This window comes from Echiichthys vipera, assembly GCF_963691815.1.
Source record: "Echiichthys vipera genome assembly, chromosome: 13".
In the NCBI taxonomy this organism is placed as follows: domain Eukaryota; kingdom Metazoa; phylum Chordata; class Actinopteri; order Perciformes; family Trachinidae; genus Echiichthys; species Echiichthys vipera.
In genome coordinates, this window is record NC_139838.1 from 25,358,143 (window position 1) to 25,378,057 (window position 19,915).

General features: G+C 46.6%; 1 protein-coding gene across 13 annotated transcripts in view; it reads left to right on the plus strand.

Moving 5' to 3' along the window:
- The window catches only part of macf1a (microtubule actin crosslinking factor 1a), a 281,499-nt gene that overhangs the window by 190,381 nt on the left and 71,203 nt on the right, over positions 1-19,915 (plus strand). For all 13 annotated transcript variants that reach the window (XM_083925588.1, XM_083925598.1, XM_083925594.1 and 10 more), the window contains 19 exons: positions 1,446-1,637; positions 1,724-1,897; positions 2,125-2,248; positions 2,369-2,568; positions 2,684-3,001; positions 3,120-3,286; positions 4,955-5,111; positions 5,312-5,423; positions 7,280-7,342; positions 7,831-8,069; positions 8,246-8,375; positions 9,845-10,044; positions 10,150-10,377; positions 10,476-10,752; positions 11,035-11,633; positions 11,968-12,156; positions 12,278-12,484; positions 14,227-14,544; positions 14,639-14,821. In XM_083925588.1, coding sequence (XP_083781714.1) covers positions 1,446-1,637; positions 1,724-1,897; positions 2,125-2,248; positions 2,369-2,568; positions 2,684-3,001; positions 3,120-3,286; positions 4,955-5,111; positions 5,312-5,423; positions 7,280-7,342; positions 7,831-8,069; positions 8,246-8,375; positions 9,845-10,044; positions 10,150-10,377; positions 10,476-10,752; positions 11,035-11,633; positions 11,968-12,156; positions 12,278-12,484; positions 14,227-14,544; positions 14,639-14,821 — 4,077 coding nt within the window. The remainder of the gene's footprint in view (positions 1-1,445; positions 1,638-1,723; positions 1,898-2,124; positions 2,249-2,368; positions 2,569-2,683; positions 3,002-3,119; positions 3,287-4,954; positions 5,112-5,311; positions 5,424-7,279; positions 7,343-7,830; positions 8,070-8,245; positions 8,376-9,844; positions 10,045-10,149; positions 10,378-10,475; positions 10,753-11,034; positions 11,634-11,967; positions 12,157-12,277; positions 12,485-14,226; positions 14,545-14,638; positions 14,822-19,915) is intronic.

Below are 19,915 nucleotides of genomic sequence, written 5' to 3' on the forward strand. Positions count from 1 at the left end.
TCCTTTCACAGGCTGCAGAGTCTCCAAAAGAGAGAGCTGTTTAGTCACGTCGCAACAAATTTACATACCTTATCATACATGTCGATTTTGCCATCCGGGCAATGATATGCAGCACTGTTTTTAACTGTAACCCCAGGTCACACACCCCTGGAATAGTGTGAACTCTGCACTCTTCCTAGTATATATTGCAAGTTGTAAATGTCGTGATAAAAACCTTTGATGCACATTCATGTTCAGCAGCTATACAAAATGTTTAAAAACCGCTCTTTTCAGAGTCAAAGTCACTAAGGGTGCACTCACACTGTCCTTCCACATCGCGCCCTGGGCTTTAGGGTACTTGTCCCCCCCTCCCTCTCCCCGTAACACGTCACACGCATTGATGATGTCATCGCGATGCGTCACTTTGTTTCCAAATCTTTCCACAGACCTCGGAGTTTTTGTGCGTCTTGTCGACTGTTTTTGAATCTTTTTATCCGACCAAATCTGCAGTAAACACTCCACCTCCGCATCACACCAACGTGAACCTTTCGCCGCCGTTGTTGTTGTTGTTAAATGTCCGTGCATGGTCCGTCCTTCTAATTTCTATGTCGGAACAGGCGCACATAAATTACGTCAGAACCACCGTAGGCCTCGTGCTCGTGCTCATACACGTGCGTGCGCTCGTGCTCGTACATGTGCAAACGCGCTCTACAAAAGCCCACCTCTCTCAGACGGGCCGTGGACGGCCAACAGGCCGCAGTTATGCGCAGAGCGGTTGCACTCACACTGGTCAAACGCACTAGGCTTTAGCCGAAAAACCTGTTTTGGCCCGGTGTGGAAGGACAGTGTGAGTGCGCCCTAAGTGTCCCTCGTATCCGAATTGTGCACATGCATTTCTACATCTGCCGGTTCCAACTGCTGCTGCTCTTACTTACTTTGCCTGTAGGGGGTGCAGGTTGCACTGCAGGTCTGAATATGCCCGGACTGTGGCTCTGCAGTTGGATTTTAATTGGCTGCACCCGGTTCCAGGTGCTTTGAAGTGAAGTGACTTTGCAGAGAAATATCACTTACTGTATCTGAGCCCAGTGTAGCTGAGTGAAAACACATCCTGCACAACTACGCTTTCTTTCCACCTTTAATCATCCGTGGAAGACTGAGTTTCCATGCTTAATTTCCATCCATCCATCCGCCCTGACATGCCCTGATTTATACTCACACAATCACACACTCTCATCTGGAGCCACTGAAGAACTCCACAGAAGCAGTCAGGGATCAATGTCACATTTGCAATGGTTTATATCCTTTCCTCGCCACGTTGGAAAGTTGAAATGGCGACCTGCTGGTCATGTTCATGCTTTCCATCAACACTTGTGTTTTTTATTAAAATGTATTCAGACAGACTACACAGCACACATAGCTGCATGAATCCGTCCCCGACTGACCTGTAAATGTATCTGTATTTCCAGCTTGCGGAAGATGTTATTTGCCACAAGGCGGACCTGCGCTTTGTTTCCATCTCCGGGCAGAAGGTTCTGGACTCTGTTCAAGGAGCTCTGGAGCAAGTCGGTGGTTCAGACGCAGCTCTGGACAGCACCAAGCAGCTGGTAACTGACAAGCTACAGGATGCCAACCACAGATACACAACCTTACACACCAAGGTGAGGGAAACTGGAAATGTGTGCTCAATTAAATACTTCTTCCATTTCATTTTCACATACATTCATTTCGCTGTGTGTGTGTGCAGTCGACAGAGTTGGGAGGCCGGTTGTCAGGCCTGTTGGAGAGGTATCAGCAGTACCAGGATGAGGTTGTCTCCGTCCACTCTTGGCTCAGCTCTCAGGAACAGAACCAAAGCATAGCCAAGCCCAGTGGGGAGACAGACCCCCAGAACCTGCAGAACACACTACGACAAGTACAGGTGAAGCACAAATTATTATTATTAACATGAACAAAACACAAAGTGGGGAGAAGGCAGAAAATCAGTTTTCAGAGTGTGGAAAAATCTTTCCCAGCCGCTGCGTCTTGTTGATTTCTGACCATAAAATTCAAGAAATTCACATTTGGAAATGTACTAAAATAGAAAATATGTGGGGACCTTGTCGTGGATTTAAAACTTCTGACTGTAAGTGTATCACCCGTCTTTAGCTGCTGCAGGACGAGCTGGCCGAGCGTTCGGTGCAGCTGGAGAAGGTGAAGAGAGCAGGAAGAGATCTGGTCAGCACGGATGAGTCCCCTTCCCTAAAAGCTGTAGACATCCTCTGTGCTGCAGGTAACTTAACTCTAACTTCACTTATCTGCCCTCCGTAGTCTTATTTACAGACCACTGCTAATGGGCGGATGTAAAATTGAAATAGTTCACATTTAATTTTGACCTCTTCCTGCTTTTCAGACGGTTTGGAGAAGAGGTTCAGCTCCCTCTCTGCGTCCGTGTCAGAACGGGCCGAGCAGCTACAGACAGCTGTGGCTCAGTCGGTCAGCGTCCAGGAGGGCCTGAAGGGTCTGCTGAGCTGGCTCGATAAGCTGGTTCTGAATCCTGTTCCAGTTGAGCCCACCGCACAGGCTGTACAAGACGCCCTGACCCAGAACCAGGTAGGGGGAGGTGAAATGAGGAAATGGTTGCACGTATTTGTCAAATGTACGAAATCGAAACCTAGCTGAAAATTGCATTCTCAATATTTTAACATTTTCTTCTTGTTTTCTCCAGAAACTCCGTCAGGAACTGCTGTCCAGACAGGGCAGCGTGGAAGCGACGCGAGACTCTGTTTCCAAACTCCTTCAGAGCTCTGACGCCTCCACGGCCTCTGGACTCCAGGGCGCTTTGGATGAACTGACTCAGCGCTACGCTTCAGCACAGGCTAGCCAGGCCGAGAGGGAGGCTGAGCTCAAAGGGCTGTTGCCCAGGCTGGAGAGCTACGAGCGGCTGGGGACAGACCTCCAGGTCTTCACCCAGAGCCGACTGAAGGCTCTGAGTCCGGCGGGCCAGCCAGACCGCAGCGTGGATGACTACAGGCAGACCATCGAGGTCAGCAGAGTTACAGTATTTATGATTTCAGGGTTCCTCTTAAAGCCTCTTAGGGCATCAGTGGATTCACTACGCCGTCGTTCAAGTCAACACTTTGGTCCCGTGTGTCTTTTCTCAGGAGGTCCGGTCCGAGCTGGAGCAGGAAGCTGGCCAGCTGAAGTCCTTCTGCAACCTCGGCACCGAGCTCAGCCAATCAAAAGCTTTCAACAACACTCAGAGCTTATTGGATAATGTCAAAGGAGTGTCTGATGAGTTCACCCAACTGGAAGCCAATGTCAACGAAAGGTATAATGTGAACTGATAACATGTGAAAAGGGCTTTTTTTATGAATAAATAATTATTTTCTTTATATTTATGCAGCCATAAATGTGAAGTTATACATTTAGATGACTTTTACATTCATGTGTGTCCGGATAAATAGCGAAACATGGATGCAAATCAGTGTTCTTGACTCTAAAATGGTTGCTTCTGTAGGAACTATTTGTGTATTTGTCATGGGAATGGTTTTCATGTTCCTATAAATTCTGCAGTGTCCCATAACTGACACAGGGAGGCACCAAATACAAAGCCGTTAGGACTCTATCAATCATGCAGCCGTGTAGTTTCTGATGTTGAAATATGACGACGTTCAATTCTAATCTGACTGACAACAAATCAGACCTTGAGAGAAAGAATGAGTCAAGCTTAAAAATCAGGATCTGATTAGATGCAATACGCCGAAAGAGGCTGACAGAGGCTTCAGGACAGGCTCCACAGAACAGACGAGGCTGCTGGCATTTCCAAAATTTATTTTCTAAATCTGTAGCCTTCACAGAGCACCAGTTGCTATGCCTACCCTGTCTGACGTCCTATCAGCGAGTCGCTCACTTGAAACCTGTCAGAGGGGGGCTGGGAATTTATAAATACCATCAGACTGCTGCAGATTCATTGGATATGCATGAGTTTGGTCGGCCGGTCACATAAAAACAACCAATATAGGCTGTTTTATGGACTTATTAAACATGTCCTGACCACATATTAAGAGATAAAGAGTGATCAGTAGGTTATCGTCGTTACCTCGTAGAAAACGTCTGTCTGTGCGTGCGCGCGTGCTTGCGTGTGCGTGTGTGTGTGTGTGTGTGTGTGCCTGCGTGTGTGTGTGCATGTGTTTGTGCTGAATCTGTGTGGCTGGTGTGAGCTGATGAGCAGTCCCGGGTGCTAATATAAGCAGAGTGGACACGGCTCATTGTCCGTCCTATAAACGGCCCGCTCAGATGCCTCCCAGCTTTGAACCCCGAGGGAGAGAAAATAGCACGATAATGATACCGCCCCACGCCAGACGACTTCTCAGGGCTGTTTTGTCTAGAGGGCAGTTTCTTTTCCAGCCATCAGACAGATCACATACAAAGAGAGGGAGGTCAAGGTTGCGTCAATGCTGGACCTTGAATAATAATAAGCCCTGTCCATAGGATATATTAGTAAAAACAGCTTAACAAGAGATTGATTGCTTTGCTTTTCATCATCCATTAACCCGACTATCATCTTTTTGATGAATCGATCAGTTGTTTGGTTTATAAAATGTCAGAAAATGGTGAAAAATGTGGATCAGTGTTTCCAAAAGCCCAAGATGACGTCCTCAAATGTCTCGTTTTGCCCACACAAAGATATTCAGTTTACTGTCGAGGAGGAGGAAAGAAACCAGAAAATATTCACATCTAAGAAGCTGAACTCTTAAAAAATGACTTAAAACAATTAATTAATTTAATAGTTGACAACTAATCGATGAATGGAATAATAGATCACCTTCAACTTAACATAAAAATGTGATTGAAGATGAATCCCCCCCCCCCCCCCTCTGTCCTCCCCGTTTCCTTATCTTTGTTCCTGCTTTACTCAACTCCTCCTCTCTATCGCTGCTTTTTACCTTCTTCTACCGTTCCTCATCCTCTTCCTCCTCTTGTGTTCCTCTCACAGGTTTGAAGCCCTCCAGGCCTGTGAGCAGCAGCTGCTCCAGTTCCGTGGCCTCTCCGGCTCCCTCCTCAGGTGGCTTCAGACGGCGCAGGACCAGCTGCCGTCCAAAGAGGCCAACCTCAGCACAGACGGCCTGCAGAGAAGAGTCCAGCAGCTCAAGGTGTGTCTCTATGTGTGTGTGTGTGTGTGTGTGTGTGTGTGTGTGTGTATGTGTGTGTGTGTGTGTGTGTGTGTGATTATTTATTCACTCATTATCAATCAGCCCTACACCCACCGCTGTTTACAGAAACGGCTGGAAAAGGCTGTTTGATTCCCGTTACTGTTTCATCAGTGACTCAGCAAAGTGCGTTTTGTCTCCAGGACTTGCTGAATGACTGGGAGTCGCAGGGCTCTAGGGTCCAGGAGCTGAGCAAGTCGGGCTCAGAGCTGGAGTCTCTCATCATCGACATCACAGCTCCTCAGACCAAAAGTGGTAAGAGCAAAGACGGGAGACGCCGCCAAACGGATCAATGCTCCAACTCTCTCCCTCGATTTAAACGACTTACTTCCCTCATTAAAGCAGTTTTGCGAGTGAGGGTCACAGATGATGTTGGCGGGAGGAAAAACAGCATCAAGGGCTTTACAGAATTATTTAACCAGAGAGAAACGGAAGTGAGAAACAAATGATGAACACAGGGGAGCAGGGAAGAAGGCAGCGTAGAGGAATTTGCATTTCTAATCAGTTCTGTGTGGTGATTTGTGTTGGGTGCAGTGAAGCTGCCGGCAGGTTTAGATAGTGTCACAGAAATGTGAATGTGCTTCAGACATTCATTTAGAGGACGCTTTAATACAAAGCATTCAATCATTGAGATACCCCCCACAAAAGGTTTTTTTTAACATTACTTTGTGTAGTTTTCAAGCCTTTATTATAAAGGACAGACAGGAAATGGGGTGAGAGAGAGAGAGAGAGGGGGAGACATGCAGTAAAGGGCCGCAGGAGTCGAACCCGCGGCCTCAAGGACCTTCAGCTTCTTTACATGGGGCGACAGCTCAAACCACTCAGCCAGCGGGCGCCACCCAAAGACCATTTTAACATCAAATGACTCATATAAGCAAAACTGAACGGGTGAGTTTCCAGTCTGAGACAGAAGATGTGTGGAGTTTCTGATGTCCCGATGTCAGTGAAGAGCTCGCTCCAGCAAACAGTTGGGACTTTAACGCCCGACCGGTCGTGTCACCTGCACATCTTGAGTATTTTCATCGGTCAAAAAGGGGAGAAAGTTTACAATAACATGCATTCAAATACCACAAAACCACAAACTAAACAAGAGTTATTCTGCAGATAAACTAACATTCGTCTCCTGTGGTTCTCAACCTTTCTTACTGTGGACTCTTAGGGCGTGATCACACTGTCCTCCCGGACCGAGACCCGGGCTTTAGGGTACTTGTCCCCCCCTCCCTCTCCCCCCCGCGCCCCAGCCCCGTTTGTACTCACACTGCCTGGGCCTCGGCCAATGCTTCTTGCTGTCCATACGACATCACGCCGTAACACGTCACACGCATTGATCGCGTGTGTGTGGCTTTGTTTCCAGATCTTTCCGTAGACCTCGGAGTTTTTGTGCGTCTTGTCGACTGTTTTTGAATATTTTCATCCGACCAAATCTGCAGTAAACACTCCACCTCCACATCACACCAACGTGAACCTTTCACCGCCATTGTTGTTGTTGTTAAATATCCGCGCATGGTCCCTCCTTCTAATTACATGTCCGAACAGGCGGACATAACGCTACTGCCGTAGGGCTCGTGCGCGTGCACGTGCGCACGCTCGTGCTCGTACATGTGCTAAAGCCCACCTCTTTCAAGCGGGCCGTGGACGGTCCGCTGGCCGCAGTTGAGCGCGGAACGGGTGCACTCACATGGCTTAAAGGTACTAGGCTTTAGCTGAAAAAACGGTTTTGGCCGCGGCCAAAAGGACAGTGTGATCACGCCCTTATTGAAGGGTGTCGCCCTTTTCATAATTTTTGAACTTATGTACTTAAGTCTTGTGTCATTCATGTGTTAAGTCGTGTGGATGACAGAAGGAAATATCCTTAATTTAAAGTTAAAAGTGAAATTTATAGGAAGCAGAAAAAAAGATTGGATCAGAGAGCGATCGTCTGCACGAGTGGAATATTTAGATGTGTGTGTTTCTAAAGACGCTGGATGTCTTTTCTCTTTACTGTTGTCTGTTTCCACGGCTTTTGTGCGACATCCTCACGTCCTCGAGTAGCTGTGAGGCTCCGTGTGACCGTGCTTGCACCAGTGTGTTGTAGTGCCGCTGTCTCAGTCAGGTGTGTGTCTTTCTCCCAGGTGCTCCTCAAATCAATGGCTCAGCAGGTCCCAGCAGTGTCAATGGCATTCACACCTGTAAAGGTGAGCTCTACCTATAGCGCTCTCTCTCTCTCTCTCCCTCTCTCTCTCTTTCCCTCTCTCTCTCTCTTTCCCTCTATCTCTCTCTCTCCCTCTCCCTCTCCCTCTCTCTCTCTCTCTCTCTCGCTTTCCCTCTATCTCTCTCTCTTTCTCTCCCTCTCCCTACACTTAAATTGTTCTCCAGCTATGTTGTTTTTTATTTAGTGTTCTTATAACAGTCACTTTGAGAGATTACTGCACTGTTTTACTGTTTCCACTGTCCCGTCTCTGTTGACTGTCTGTCCTTGCAAAGCATCTGTCAGTTATAAAAGCACATTATCATCCCAACATCAGGATCTGCCTTAATCTAAGCTGTCCTGATCTACCTGCCTAAGCCTAGTTTATACTTTGGAGATCTGTCGACTTTATTCTATTTAGATTTAGAGGCTAAGGGTCTAATATTTTCTGTAAACTCTTCCCCAATGTCCTCCTTCCTCTTGTCTTGCCCTCAGACCTGACAGAGCTCCAGGTAGCCGTATCGGATGTAAACGGTCGATATGAGACGCTGGGAGGGGAGCTGAAGGAGCGTCTCAGTCGCCAGAAGGCCTCGCTGGAGCTGAGGCAGAAGGCCCGGGAGGGCACAGATGAGCTCAAGAGCTGGCTGACCGACAGAGAGCACAACCTGAAACAGGGACAGACCGCCTCCCCCTCCAAACCTGAGGTGGTTCGCGCCCAGGCCCAGGAGAACAAGGTAGGACTGGGTCCATCTGTTGTACCTGTTGTCTGAACCTTTTAACATACATGAACAACAGTCACATCTATTATCATCTTTATGCTCTTGTATGCATTGTGTGCTTCTCATGGTGAGGTGTTTTTTAAAGATGCAGCTTTAATTCCTGTCGTTGTCTCCTTCCCGTCCTTCCTTAGGCTCTGCTGTCAGAGCTGGCCGAGCACTCCGGGAAGGTCGAGGAGCTGAAGAGCACGCTGAGGAAACTGATTGCCGACAATCCTGATTCTCCTGAGGCAGACGCCTGGAGACAGCAGCTGCAAGAGATAGGTATGTGCTGCAGAGGACAAAAGATAAGGGATAAGATGAGGACACGTGACAATATAAGGAGATTTTACACAAACTGTACATCAGTGGTGTATTATTGTGGCACACATAATGACAGAAATGCAAAGAGTCAAACAGTTAGTGACTGTTAGTCACTAAATAACATGCTAAATAACATTTTTACCACTTGGAAATTGATAAAAAACGGTCTAAAAATTCCTCCAAAATACCACATTAAGTCTTGGTTTTTAGGATTTGATATCAAAAACGTTCGACATTTGGAGGTTTCTGTAACAGTTGCTTTTTTGAGTGATTGGATGCTAATGATGGGTTTCAAAAACTCCCCTCACTACAGTGAAATGTCCTCATCATCATCATCATCACACATGAATACAGTGGGGCTCATTGAATTCTCAAGAGTCTCAGCGTTACCGGTCAAACCCAATTTATGCAACGCCAAGGCTGTTTATGGACCCCAGTATGCAGAAATATTCAACATTTGTGATGCATGAGAAAAACTGTATGGTTATTTCCCCAAACTGCCAAAAAAAAATCAGGATGAACATCTTTTAAAAATACTTTTGACTTTTGACCTCCTCTCAGAGGCTGACGTGACTGCCAATTTACATAAACTGTATCTAGGAAAGGACTTTTACCGTACAATCTAAACTATCTAAAACACTTAAATATGGACTATACACTGTATATAAAGACGCTTATAACAATATAAAGAGGAAGAGGAGAAAAGAAGGAAACAAGATAAGGAATTGGTACTGCGGTGTGTTTTTCTCAAAACTGTTGGAAAAAAAAGTGGCAATGTGCCGCAGAATTTGAAATCATTTTTCCAAGAGAGGGCGAGGAACTGAGATGAGAGAGAGAGAGAGAGAGAGAGAGAGAGAGAGAGAGAGAGAGAGAGAGAGAGAGAGAGAGAGAGAGAGAGAGAGAGAGAGAGAGAGAGAGAGAGAGAGAGAGAGAGAGAGAGAGAGAGAGAGAGAGAGAGAGAGAGAGAGAGAGAGAGAGAGAGAGAGAGAGAGAGAGAGAGAGAGAGAGAGAGAGAGAGAGAGAGAGAGAGAGAGAGAGAGAGAGAGAGAGAGTTCCTGTCAGAGCTATTTGTTCGCTCGCATACTTGATATTTTTACCAGCGCCTCCCATGAGGTAACCAAGACAGAAATATTTAAGGTGAAATCCATGAAGAGGGGCCTTTATATCTCATATTTCATAATGCCTACACACACACACACACAGATGGATGCCCAGAACATCAGAGAGGGAGAAAGAGACGAGAAGTAGGAGGAAGAAAAATGTCTTACCATCATCATTGTTAGCATTTCTTGCTTCTTCAATGTTGTGCATCTTAATAAGAAAACAATGACTATGCTTTATGACAACCTGCTCTTAAACTACAGTACATATGCACGCATTCATCAACGTTGTTCATCTCCCACTCCTGCCTCGATCGGTTATTTCCCCAGACTCGCGCTGGCAGACGGCCAATCAGACTGCAGCCCAGCGGCAGACTGAGCTGGAGACGTGCGCCGACAGGCTGGGCAGCTTCGCCTCAGCGGCCAGTCAGCTGGGCCCGTGGCTGAGGGAGAAGGAGCTGATGATGAGCGTGCTGGGACCGCTGAGCATCGACCCCAACATGCTCAACACGCAGAGGCAACAAGCACAGGTAAGACATACGAGATAACAACACGAGAGTTACGAACGCATAAACATACAATGTGGTCGATACATCCCTGAATAACGTTTCTCTCACCTCCCGTCTTTCTTCAAGTTCATGCTGCGTGAGTTTGAGACCAGGCGGCCACAGTTCGACCAGCTCACCCAATCCGCTGAGGGGATCCTCTCCCAGTCTGGGGACTCTGCTCAGGACCCCAAGGACCTGGCGGAGGTGCGATCTGAGCTGGGCTCCATCTCCCAGCAGTGGGAGGACCTAACAAACCGACTGACTCAGAGGTCAAACCACATCGATCAGGCACAAGGAACGAGCCAACGGTACCAGGTAGGTCAAGTCAGATTGGTTGCATACTTATTATGTTACACTGTCCCCATGATGGTCTCATTTTCTAACCCTCAACCTCCTCCGTGTCTCCCGCCCAGACTTTACTCAGAGAACTCTCCTCCAGTGTCTCTGCTCTTGGCGAGAGGTTGGATAGTCAGGCCTCGCTGAGCGCCCAGCCCGAGGCGCTGAAGCGTCGTCTGCAGGAAACCGGCGAGATCCGCTCAGAGCTGGAGAGACGGCGGACCGAGCTGGCCGAGGCCGAGAGGCTCTGCGGGGAGCTGAGCACCATCGTGGCCGAACCGTACCTGAAGGAAGAGCTGAGTAAACGCCTGGAGAGTGTCAGCGGGCCGCTGAAGAGTTTAGAGGAGCGCGCAGGTTTGTGGACTTTATGTGGTTGATACAGTGAGTGCTCTGGTATGTTTCTGCTCCAGAGATAATGGTACATTTGGATGAATTAGTGAATTTTGATATCCTTAAAACAATATTTCCTTTCAAACTTAATCCCTCTTTAGCTGTAATGGGAATACTGTTTTGATTACAAGAAGCACTCCTCACAAATCCACTAAAACAACTCCACAAGTCCTATTTGTCCGTATTTGTTTGAAATAGTTTTTCAGTGTTTACGTTTGTAATCCCTCGTGCTTTTCTTTCCTCTAGCTGACGGTCTGTCTCAGCTCCAGGCTGCCCTGTCGTCCACTCAGCAGTTCCAGCAGATGTTTGAGGAGTTGCGCTCCTGGCTCGATAAGCAGGCAGATCCCAGGGAATCATCCGCAGAATTTCTGCCCTGTCAGCCGGAGGCCATCCGCTCCCTGCTGGTGCAGACGGACGACCTCCAGCGTGGCATTGCCAGTCAGCGTGGCTCCTACGAGCTGCTTCAAGCCGAGGGAGCGTCACTGCTCGCCACTCTCCCCGCTGGAGGAGAGGAACGCTCTGCCCTGCAGTCTCGCCTGGCCTCTCTGAAGCAGGACTGGGAGGGGCTGAACCGCGTAACCTCAGATCGAGAGAGCAGACTGAAGACCTCGCTGAGCAAAGCAGAAACCTACCAGCAGCACAAGGCCGAGCTGATACCGTGGTTAACAGAGTGCGACGAGAAAGCCGTAGAGATCCAGCCATCGCTCGACTCTTCAGCCCTGGAGGAAGCCTTGCAGAAGGCTCGAGGTCTGTCACTGGACCTTGAAAGACGACAACCTCTCCTTGAGGCCTTCAACGCTGCCGCAGATCAGCTGCTGGAACAATGCTGCATCGGGGAGGAAGAGGTAAGTAGTTTACAGACTTTGATTCTTTGAAGTGTGTTGTATTTCAGTATATGTTTGAATGTTTCTGGATTGTCTTGTGTTTTTCAGCTCATTAACTTTTGTTAGTGCTTTAAAATGTATAAATATATCGTTCAGTGCAGCTTCTTGAGGACCGCTCATCCAAACAGCTTCACACTCAACTTCCTTAGGTCCTGAGCTATACGCCCGCCAAAGTTTTGAAGTTAAACTGATGAACGGTTGATGGGAAAATAGAAGGACACACAGACAGAGACTCCTTCCATCTTAGTGAGTTAAAGAAAACCAAACTGATGTGACATAAACTCATTTTCCGTAGGTACGAGATGAGAAGGCCCAGCTGAACCGCAGGGTCGACGGACTGGGCGAGAGGCTCCATAACCGCACCTCTCAGCTGGAGGAGCTGGCTGACCGCCTAAAGGAGTTTGAAGAGGGCCGACAGGCGGCAGAGAGGAGGCTGGAGGCTGCCAAGCACCAGATTGAAGTCCAGGAGGCTCTGGGACCACAGGTACTGAAGAACACTGTTCGTTGTTCTCATGTTCCTTTTATTCTTTAAAAAAAACAGAGAATTACATGACATATCATAAAGAGTTCATTTAGCAACTCATGTTTTCTTATGTCCCGTTCAGGCATGCAGCGCTAAGAGCCTGGAGCGTCTGAGGAGTCAGCAGGAGAGTCTTAGGTCCCTAAAGCCTCAGGTGGTCTACCTCAGAGACCTGGCCCAGGGGCTCGTACAGGACGCACCCCAGACACCTGGAGGCAGCACTGAGGGGGCGCAGAGGCTCCAGGAGCAGGCCAGAGAGACTGAGAAAGCGTACGATGGCGTTACTGACAAGGTGAGGAGAGCAGAGGCTGTACTAGAAACCGCCTGCTTTAGCAGCAGCACGCAATGATTTGGCCAAACTGTAGCACGTAGTGTGCAGCATGCAACTAAAAAGCAACATGTGCAGAGTGCCAGAAACACATGGGTAAAAAACATTCTCCAGTGTGTATTGGACCAGCCTACTGTGTCCCACAATGCAAAGCGCTGGAACAGTCACAAAAACTAGTCATTACTTCCACTTTCCAAAACTGGAAACAGACGAAAGCCAGCCTGAAATACTGCAAAATGAATTGCACAGTTAAATACATGTAACAGTTTTATGCAGCATACTACAGACAAACGCAGATTGCAGTACTGCGTTTGTCTCGAGTATGCTGCATGAAACTGCTAAATGTCGTAGGCGGACAGTCCTAATCAAGAAAAGGGACCAAAAATGGAAATGTGGTTGGTTGGTTGTTCTTTTGTTGTAGAAGGTCCATGTTTGGATAGATATTTAAAGTTGGGACATCAGGCATGTCTAAGATGTCCTCTCTTGACAGTAATGATTCTCTTAGGATCATATGTTTATGTTTTAAGTTACTGCATGTTCAGTATAATGTCTGACTTCCTGCACCGTGCACTGATGAGATTCACAGGAAGTGGCAGTGCTTATTTCTAACTTAGTGTCTGCACTCTTTGATAGCTGTTTTTTAGAGCGGACTTCCTCCTCCCAAACCTGATCAGAGATCACCAATAAAAGCTTGTCCAAAATATACTTGACCTGCACATTAAAGCAGTGCGGAGTCCTCCACCCTGCAGGTAGCCGTGGGAAAACAGCAGAACATGAGAGTGATGAAAGGAATCATAGCAGTTATTGAATTATTGTAACTCCAACAGATGATGCCGTCTGCAGGGAACAGAAGTTGAACTATTTATACCAAGGGTCAGTGTGTGTGAGGGTGTCAGATCTAGTGTGTGTGTGTGTGTGTGTGTGCTCTGCAGATGAGTGTTGGAGGGCTGAGAGAGAGCAGAACAACCATAGCTGTCAGAAGAGTTCGGCTATTTGACTTACAGTAGTCATATATGGTCACTGTGGACATTCAACACTTGATCATAGTTTGAAATGTAAACCGGAGCGTTGTGAGTTCAGCACCAACATTATTGCATCTATTTTCTGCAATCCAGCCTCCAAATATTCCATTTAAGGTTACAGCTAACACACGGGCTCTTTACTGTATATGAAACCACCGGACTCCTCTGTTATTCACCGAGATGTTTCATGTCTCTCGTTGAAATATTGATGTTGGGAAAAAAAACTTGCTGCAGAGACGATGCTTCGCTTCTCTGTCTTGCACACAGACAAGTCTATTTTTACCTGTTGTTGTGTTACATCACCTGCTGGTTTGGTTACACTTTGTTCAGTTTAGACCTGGAAAATGTTACTTCACAGGACTATTAGCACTGTCCTTTATTCATAGTGAATGTCTGGTTTCGTTTGCCATTTTGTGACAAATATTGTGACTGTACTTAAAAATTCAGAGTTCAGTCTGGAAAAGTGGACCTGCTCATTTATAATTTCCTATTTGACCCTTTTTTAAGTGTTGTTCTAGGACCCAAAGTCATTTAAAAAAATCTTCCACTCTCTTCATTTCTGATTGTGTCTGACACCTTGAATAAAAGTGATTCCAGTGTAGAGAGACGATCTTTCACCTGCACTTGATTTGACTTCTCCTAACAACGTGTACACCTTCCCCTCTGTCTGCCCTTCTCCATCAGATCGAGCAGTGCTGCTCCACCCTGGAGTCCCGCCTGCAGGGCGTCGGCGAGGTCCAGTCTCACGTGCGTGATGTATTCTCGCGTATTGCAGACCTTGATGATGAACTCGACTCCCTCAGCCCCGTTGGACGCGACGCAGACTCCCTGGCCTCTCAGGCGGACGCCCTGAAGGGCTTCTTATCACGTCTGGCTGACCTCAGGGCGGAGCTGGAGGGTCACACGTCGGACTGCACCACCATGCTGCGGCGGGAAGGCTCCTCCCCTGACCTCCTGGCTCTCAGGAGGGAGTCGGAGGCTCTGAGTCGCCAGGCCGGCAAGGTGAGGATGACGGAAGATGATGATGATGGTTATTGACCTGTTAAATTAGTTCCACCCAGTCACGATTCCTGTACTTTTGTGCCCTGTTCTCCAGCTGAGCGAGCGCGGCCAGGCCAGGTTGGACCAGATCGATGACGCCGCCGAGAGAGTTCGGGAGTTCTACAGGCTGGCGGCCGCGCTGCAAGGCCTGCTGGGAAAGGCCGAAGACGGGCTGAATGCACAGGGCATGGTCGGCTCAGAGGTGGAGATGATCAAACAGCAGCTGAAGGAGTTTAAGGTAGGGCGGACTGCTTCTAGCTGGTTGTTTACACAGATGTGGCGTGTCTGACGTGTATGGATATGAGTGTGTGCAGCGGCAGGGTGTTAATGAGTTGAAGATGTGAATCTAATTGAAATCGGATTTGCAGTAGTTTGACCCTATGTCTTCATGATTCCACTTGGTTGTTTTTTGCCGTGCAGCAGTACATATGTGAGTAGTGTGTTCGGGTACACGTGTATCTGTGGTTGGCCTAGGCACTCATAATATCCACTTCATGGTGTGGGTAAAAACATGAGAGAATCTAACTGAATTAAGGGTGAAAAGTTTGCACGTGTTGCGCTCACACTCGTCGCCTTTCCCATCATGCAGCTGAAACTAATTTGCACAGATAAACAGAAAACCTTCAGCGTAACATGAGCTTAGGTTTAGGGCACGGCTCTATGAATAGTGACATTCAATATGTGCAGAGCCTCTGAGGAGGTCCGTACCCATCCTTTCCTCTCGCTCATACCCCTGGAGACCATGAGGTAATGGTGTGTGTGTGTGTGTGTGTGTGTGTGTGTGTGTGTGTGTGTGTGTGTGTGTGTGTGTGTGTGTGTGTGTGTGTGTGTGTGTGTGTGTGTGTGTGTGTGTGTGTGTGTGTGTGTGTGTGTGTGTGTGTGTGTGTGTGTGTGTGTGTGTGTGTGTGTGTGTGTGTGTGTGTGTGTGTGTGTGTGTGTGTGTGTGTGTGTGTGTCTCTCCCGTGGTGTGTCAGGAGTTGGAGACTGCGATTAGTTGAGTCACACATCTCTTTTAAATGCCAGACACGCTGCAGGATCACGCAGCTTTTTTCTCTTTATAGGACAGTTCTGATGCTCTTTCAGTGTCTCTTAACATTTCCCACAAACTCACTCTCTCTCTCTCTCTCTCTCTCTCTCTCTCTCTCTCTCTCTCTCTCCCTCCCTCCCTCTCTTACACAAACATACTTGCTAGCCTTGTCATGTACCGTGGCAAATCACACATTTCTTTTCCCCTTTCACCTGTGATTAACAGCACATTAACAGTACTTTCTGCTGTAAAAGCATGACTACAGACATGTCTGTACTGTATTCTGTTGCTCCTGTCTTTACCTCACGTACAAGACGCCGTTTCAGGACACGGCCTCTCCACTAAGGAGGTCCTCAGTGGCACCCTGGTACAGTTTGCAGTCCACCGAAAGTACTTTATATTAAATTATTACTTAAAATAACAGATAAAACAATGAGAAAATGAGAGATCGCTCGTCATCACAACTTGACAAATGTTGCTTTTGACCTTTACTTGAAGATGTGACAGAATAATAATCATGAAAGAAGTAACACTTTGAAAACCATATTGGGTAGAAATTCATTCATTCATCTTCAACCTCTTGTCCCTGTCGGGGTCGCGGGGGGCTGGAGCCGATCCCAGCTGACATTGGGCGTGAGGCGGGGTCCACCCTGGACAGGACGCCAGTCTATCACAGGACACATAGAGACGAACAGAGACAGACAACCATTCACACCTACGGGTGATTTAGAGTCATCAATGAACCGAACACCTGCACGTCTTTGGACTGTGGGAGGAAACCGGAGAACCCGGAGAAAACCCACGCAGACACGGGGACAACATGCAAACTCCACACAGAAGGGCCCCAGCCGGGATTCAAACCAGAAACCCTCTTGCTGTGAGGCGATAGTGCTAACCACCAGTATGTAAACTAAGCCTACAACCAACCACTACTTTGATTATGGATTAACCTGGCAGTACATATCATTATTATTTTTATTAATTAACTATTAAGCCAATAAATGGGAGCAACTAGTGGGAAATGCTACTAATAACAGTTTCTCAGAGGCAAAATGTCTTAAAATTTAAATTCAAGTCAAATTAAAAACATAAAGACATAAAAAACTAATATTTGGCACTTATAATAGTAAAATTTATTTTTTTTCTGTACTTCTTGCACTTTTTGGGCTAGTACCGTCATGGTCGCTCTGGATAAAAGCGTCGGCTTCAATGTGATTTTCACACATTCTCGCCATTTGAGAAGCTGGATTCTGCGAATGTTTGGCATTTTTTGAAAGAAAAATAATTAAAGTTGCTGTAAACCGACTTGCATATAGGATTTAGATGATTTAAAGCAGCAAAGTGGACGAAAACACATCAACAGCTCTAATAATGGAAAGTTTGTCATGTAAGTTTGCTCATGGATGCATGTGAGCGATGCGTGCAGGAGAGAAAGAGCAGGTTTAAATAAGCTCATTATTGTTTATTGTTTCCTATTTTAGCATTAAGCGACTGCCGTTTGCATTTAAAGAGAGATCCCTCTTTACTGTAGAAGTGCTCTGACCTCAGGAATGTGCTCTGCTGGCACCTCCATTGTGTTTTACAGCGTGGCTCCGACGCTCGCTTTATGGGCACAGACTTCTCTTTCAGGCTTAACTAGTGTCATTAAAGGGCACATTTTTCTCGCCGTGATGTAATATCCTGTCCACTTAAGGCAGCTATGTCGGTACGTGAGAGCTCAGTGGAAGTATGTATGAAATCTAGCGTGCGCTGCAGCGATCGATGATTCATGTGAAATTTGCACTAATCACTTTCATGCATTTGAAGAATTTAAAAAGGAGTCTCCGGCGGGTCCCCGGCTCCACTGTACGGACGTGCGGGCGGATCAAAGCACATTTATTTTTTCCCTTTTGTGAGACATTTCTCTTCCTCATTCCTGCTCTCGCTTCCCTTTTTTATTTCTGTCTTATTTGATTATTTAGTGAAACATCTCCGTTGCACTTACGTCTTCCTCTTGACCGACTAACCTCTCTGCGCCCATTTCTGGGTCTCTCTCTCTCTCTCTCTCTCTCCCCCCTCCTCCGCTCCTTCCTCGTTGCCTAATGAGAGCAAGCCGAGTAAATGTGTGGCAGAGAACAAACACAAGAGGAGATAAAGAGGTGTTGAGAGAAGGAGAGATGGATGAGGGGAGGAGGGGGAGAGATTCAGAGAGAGAGAGGGAGAGAGCTGTGAAAAGCTAAATAGGCTCCACTTGAAAAAGAAATCCAGATCAGACAAAGAGTGTGAAGCTGTTACATGTATTTTCTTTGGTGTGCAGTGAAATGAATCATACGGCAGGTTCACAGGTGCACCAACAATCTGCTTTAAGAACTAGTTCACGTTTTTGGGATTCAAAGAGTACAGTAGACACAGTAAATGTACAGTATATATGCAATAATATTAAACCAAAGGAACTCATTAAGACGAGCATGCTTTCTATTGGATCTCTGCATTAAATTTAACAAAATTAGCTTTTTAGATCAGAATCCGTGGCATCTTTTGAACAATATTTGCGGTTTATTTAATGTATCTCATCAAACTACAGGGACTTGAATGGGTTATTGTAGACAATACTGGGGGAACTATAGAAGAGAACCTCTTTATTGTCATTATAAAAGTACAACGAGATTAACATTGCAACCTCTGTATCGATGCTTTAACAATGAATACATAAATAAGGTTAAAATAAAGAAATTAAGGGACAGTAACGCTGTTTGTGTCTTGCAGGAAACATATTAATATTACACAGCTGAAAAAATATAGTGTTAGTAAAAAGATTGAACCATAATAATGAAGAGAAGGATGCATTTGTTAAGAACTGGTCAAAAGGTTACATTTTTATCTGTTGTGTGTGTGTTATTTAACTTTTAATATCTTCTAAAATCTTTCCTTTTTTTAAATATTTCTTATTTCAAGACAAAACACAAACACAGTGGTGTCCGACCCTGCTCCTGGAGGGCCACTGTCCTGCATGTTTTAGGTTCCTCCCTGCTCCAACGCACCCGAGTCTAACGATTTTCAAACCTGTGACGAGCTTCAGCTGCTTGATAACGAGCACATGATTAGAACCAGGTGTGTTAAAGCAGAGAGAAACCTAAAACATGCAGGACAGTGGCTCTCTAGGACCAGGGTCGGACACCCCTGCACTAACAGAAAGAGACTAGAGAGACGGAGACAGTGAACACAGTTTCCTCAATAAGGAATAAGGAGAACCAGTTAGTTGTGTTGATTTGATGTTGGTGTTCATTCATTCATTCATCTTCAACCGCTTATCCCGGGGTCGTGGTCGCTGGAGCCGATCCCTGCTGACAGGACACATAGAGACAAACAGAGACAGACAACCATTCACACCTACGGGCAATTTAGAGTAATCAATGAACCGAACACCTGCACGTCTTTGGACTGTGGGAGGAAACCGGAGAACCCGGAGAAAACCCACGCAGACACGGGGAGAACATGCAAACTCCACACAGAAGGGCCCAGCTCGCTGTGAGGGGACAGTGCTAACCACTACACCACCGTGTAGCCTGATGTTGGTGTGTGTGGGAAAAATATGGAGGTGGCAAACTAAGGGAAAGCACAGGAAAATAAATAAATAAAGGGACAAAAAATATAACAATAACCATCATATAATAACAGAAAATGTCTTTTTGTTCAGCGGTTTGCCTGTTGTGTTTTATTTTTCACGTATCTTTTAAAGAATCCATTAAAAAAAATGCCAATTAAAGAACTAAACCATCCAAGGCGTCACTAATCCCAGAATAAAGAGCCGTGGTTAAGTGTTAATTGTGTTATTGCACTGATTACGATTTCCCCACCATTACAGCTGTGAACCGTGAGCTCACAGAGGTGCAGACAGACTGGGAGCACGAGCAGTAGCAGGGGCCGCATGTATAATAGCTTCTGTCTGCGGGGTATGTAGAGCGTGGAGAAACTGGACCGCCACTCTATCTGGGGGCTGCGGGGGTATTTATAGGAGGATAGAAAAAGGGGGGGATATTGTTGAGAAAAGGACAGAAAGTCAAAGTCAAATGGAGAGAAAGACAGCAGATCGTGATGAGGAGCAGGGTCACGAGGCTGATGCACGGAGAAAGATAAGGAAATAATGGGATGGAGGGAACACAGAGAGTGCTTCTGTCCTCCCTGTGACCCTTTTCTGACTCTGTTGCATATGGATCCTCTCTGCGTTGTAGCTGCAGCACAAACTGCCTCTACGCTAAACAGGAACGCGTGAAAAAAGGTGCAAATATCTCTTACGTCCACGCTTTTTGCGAGAAGACGTTGTGG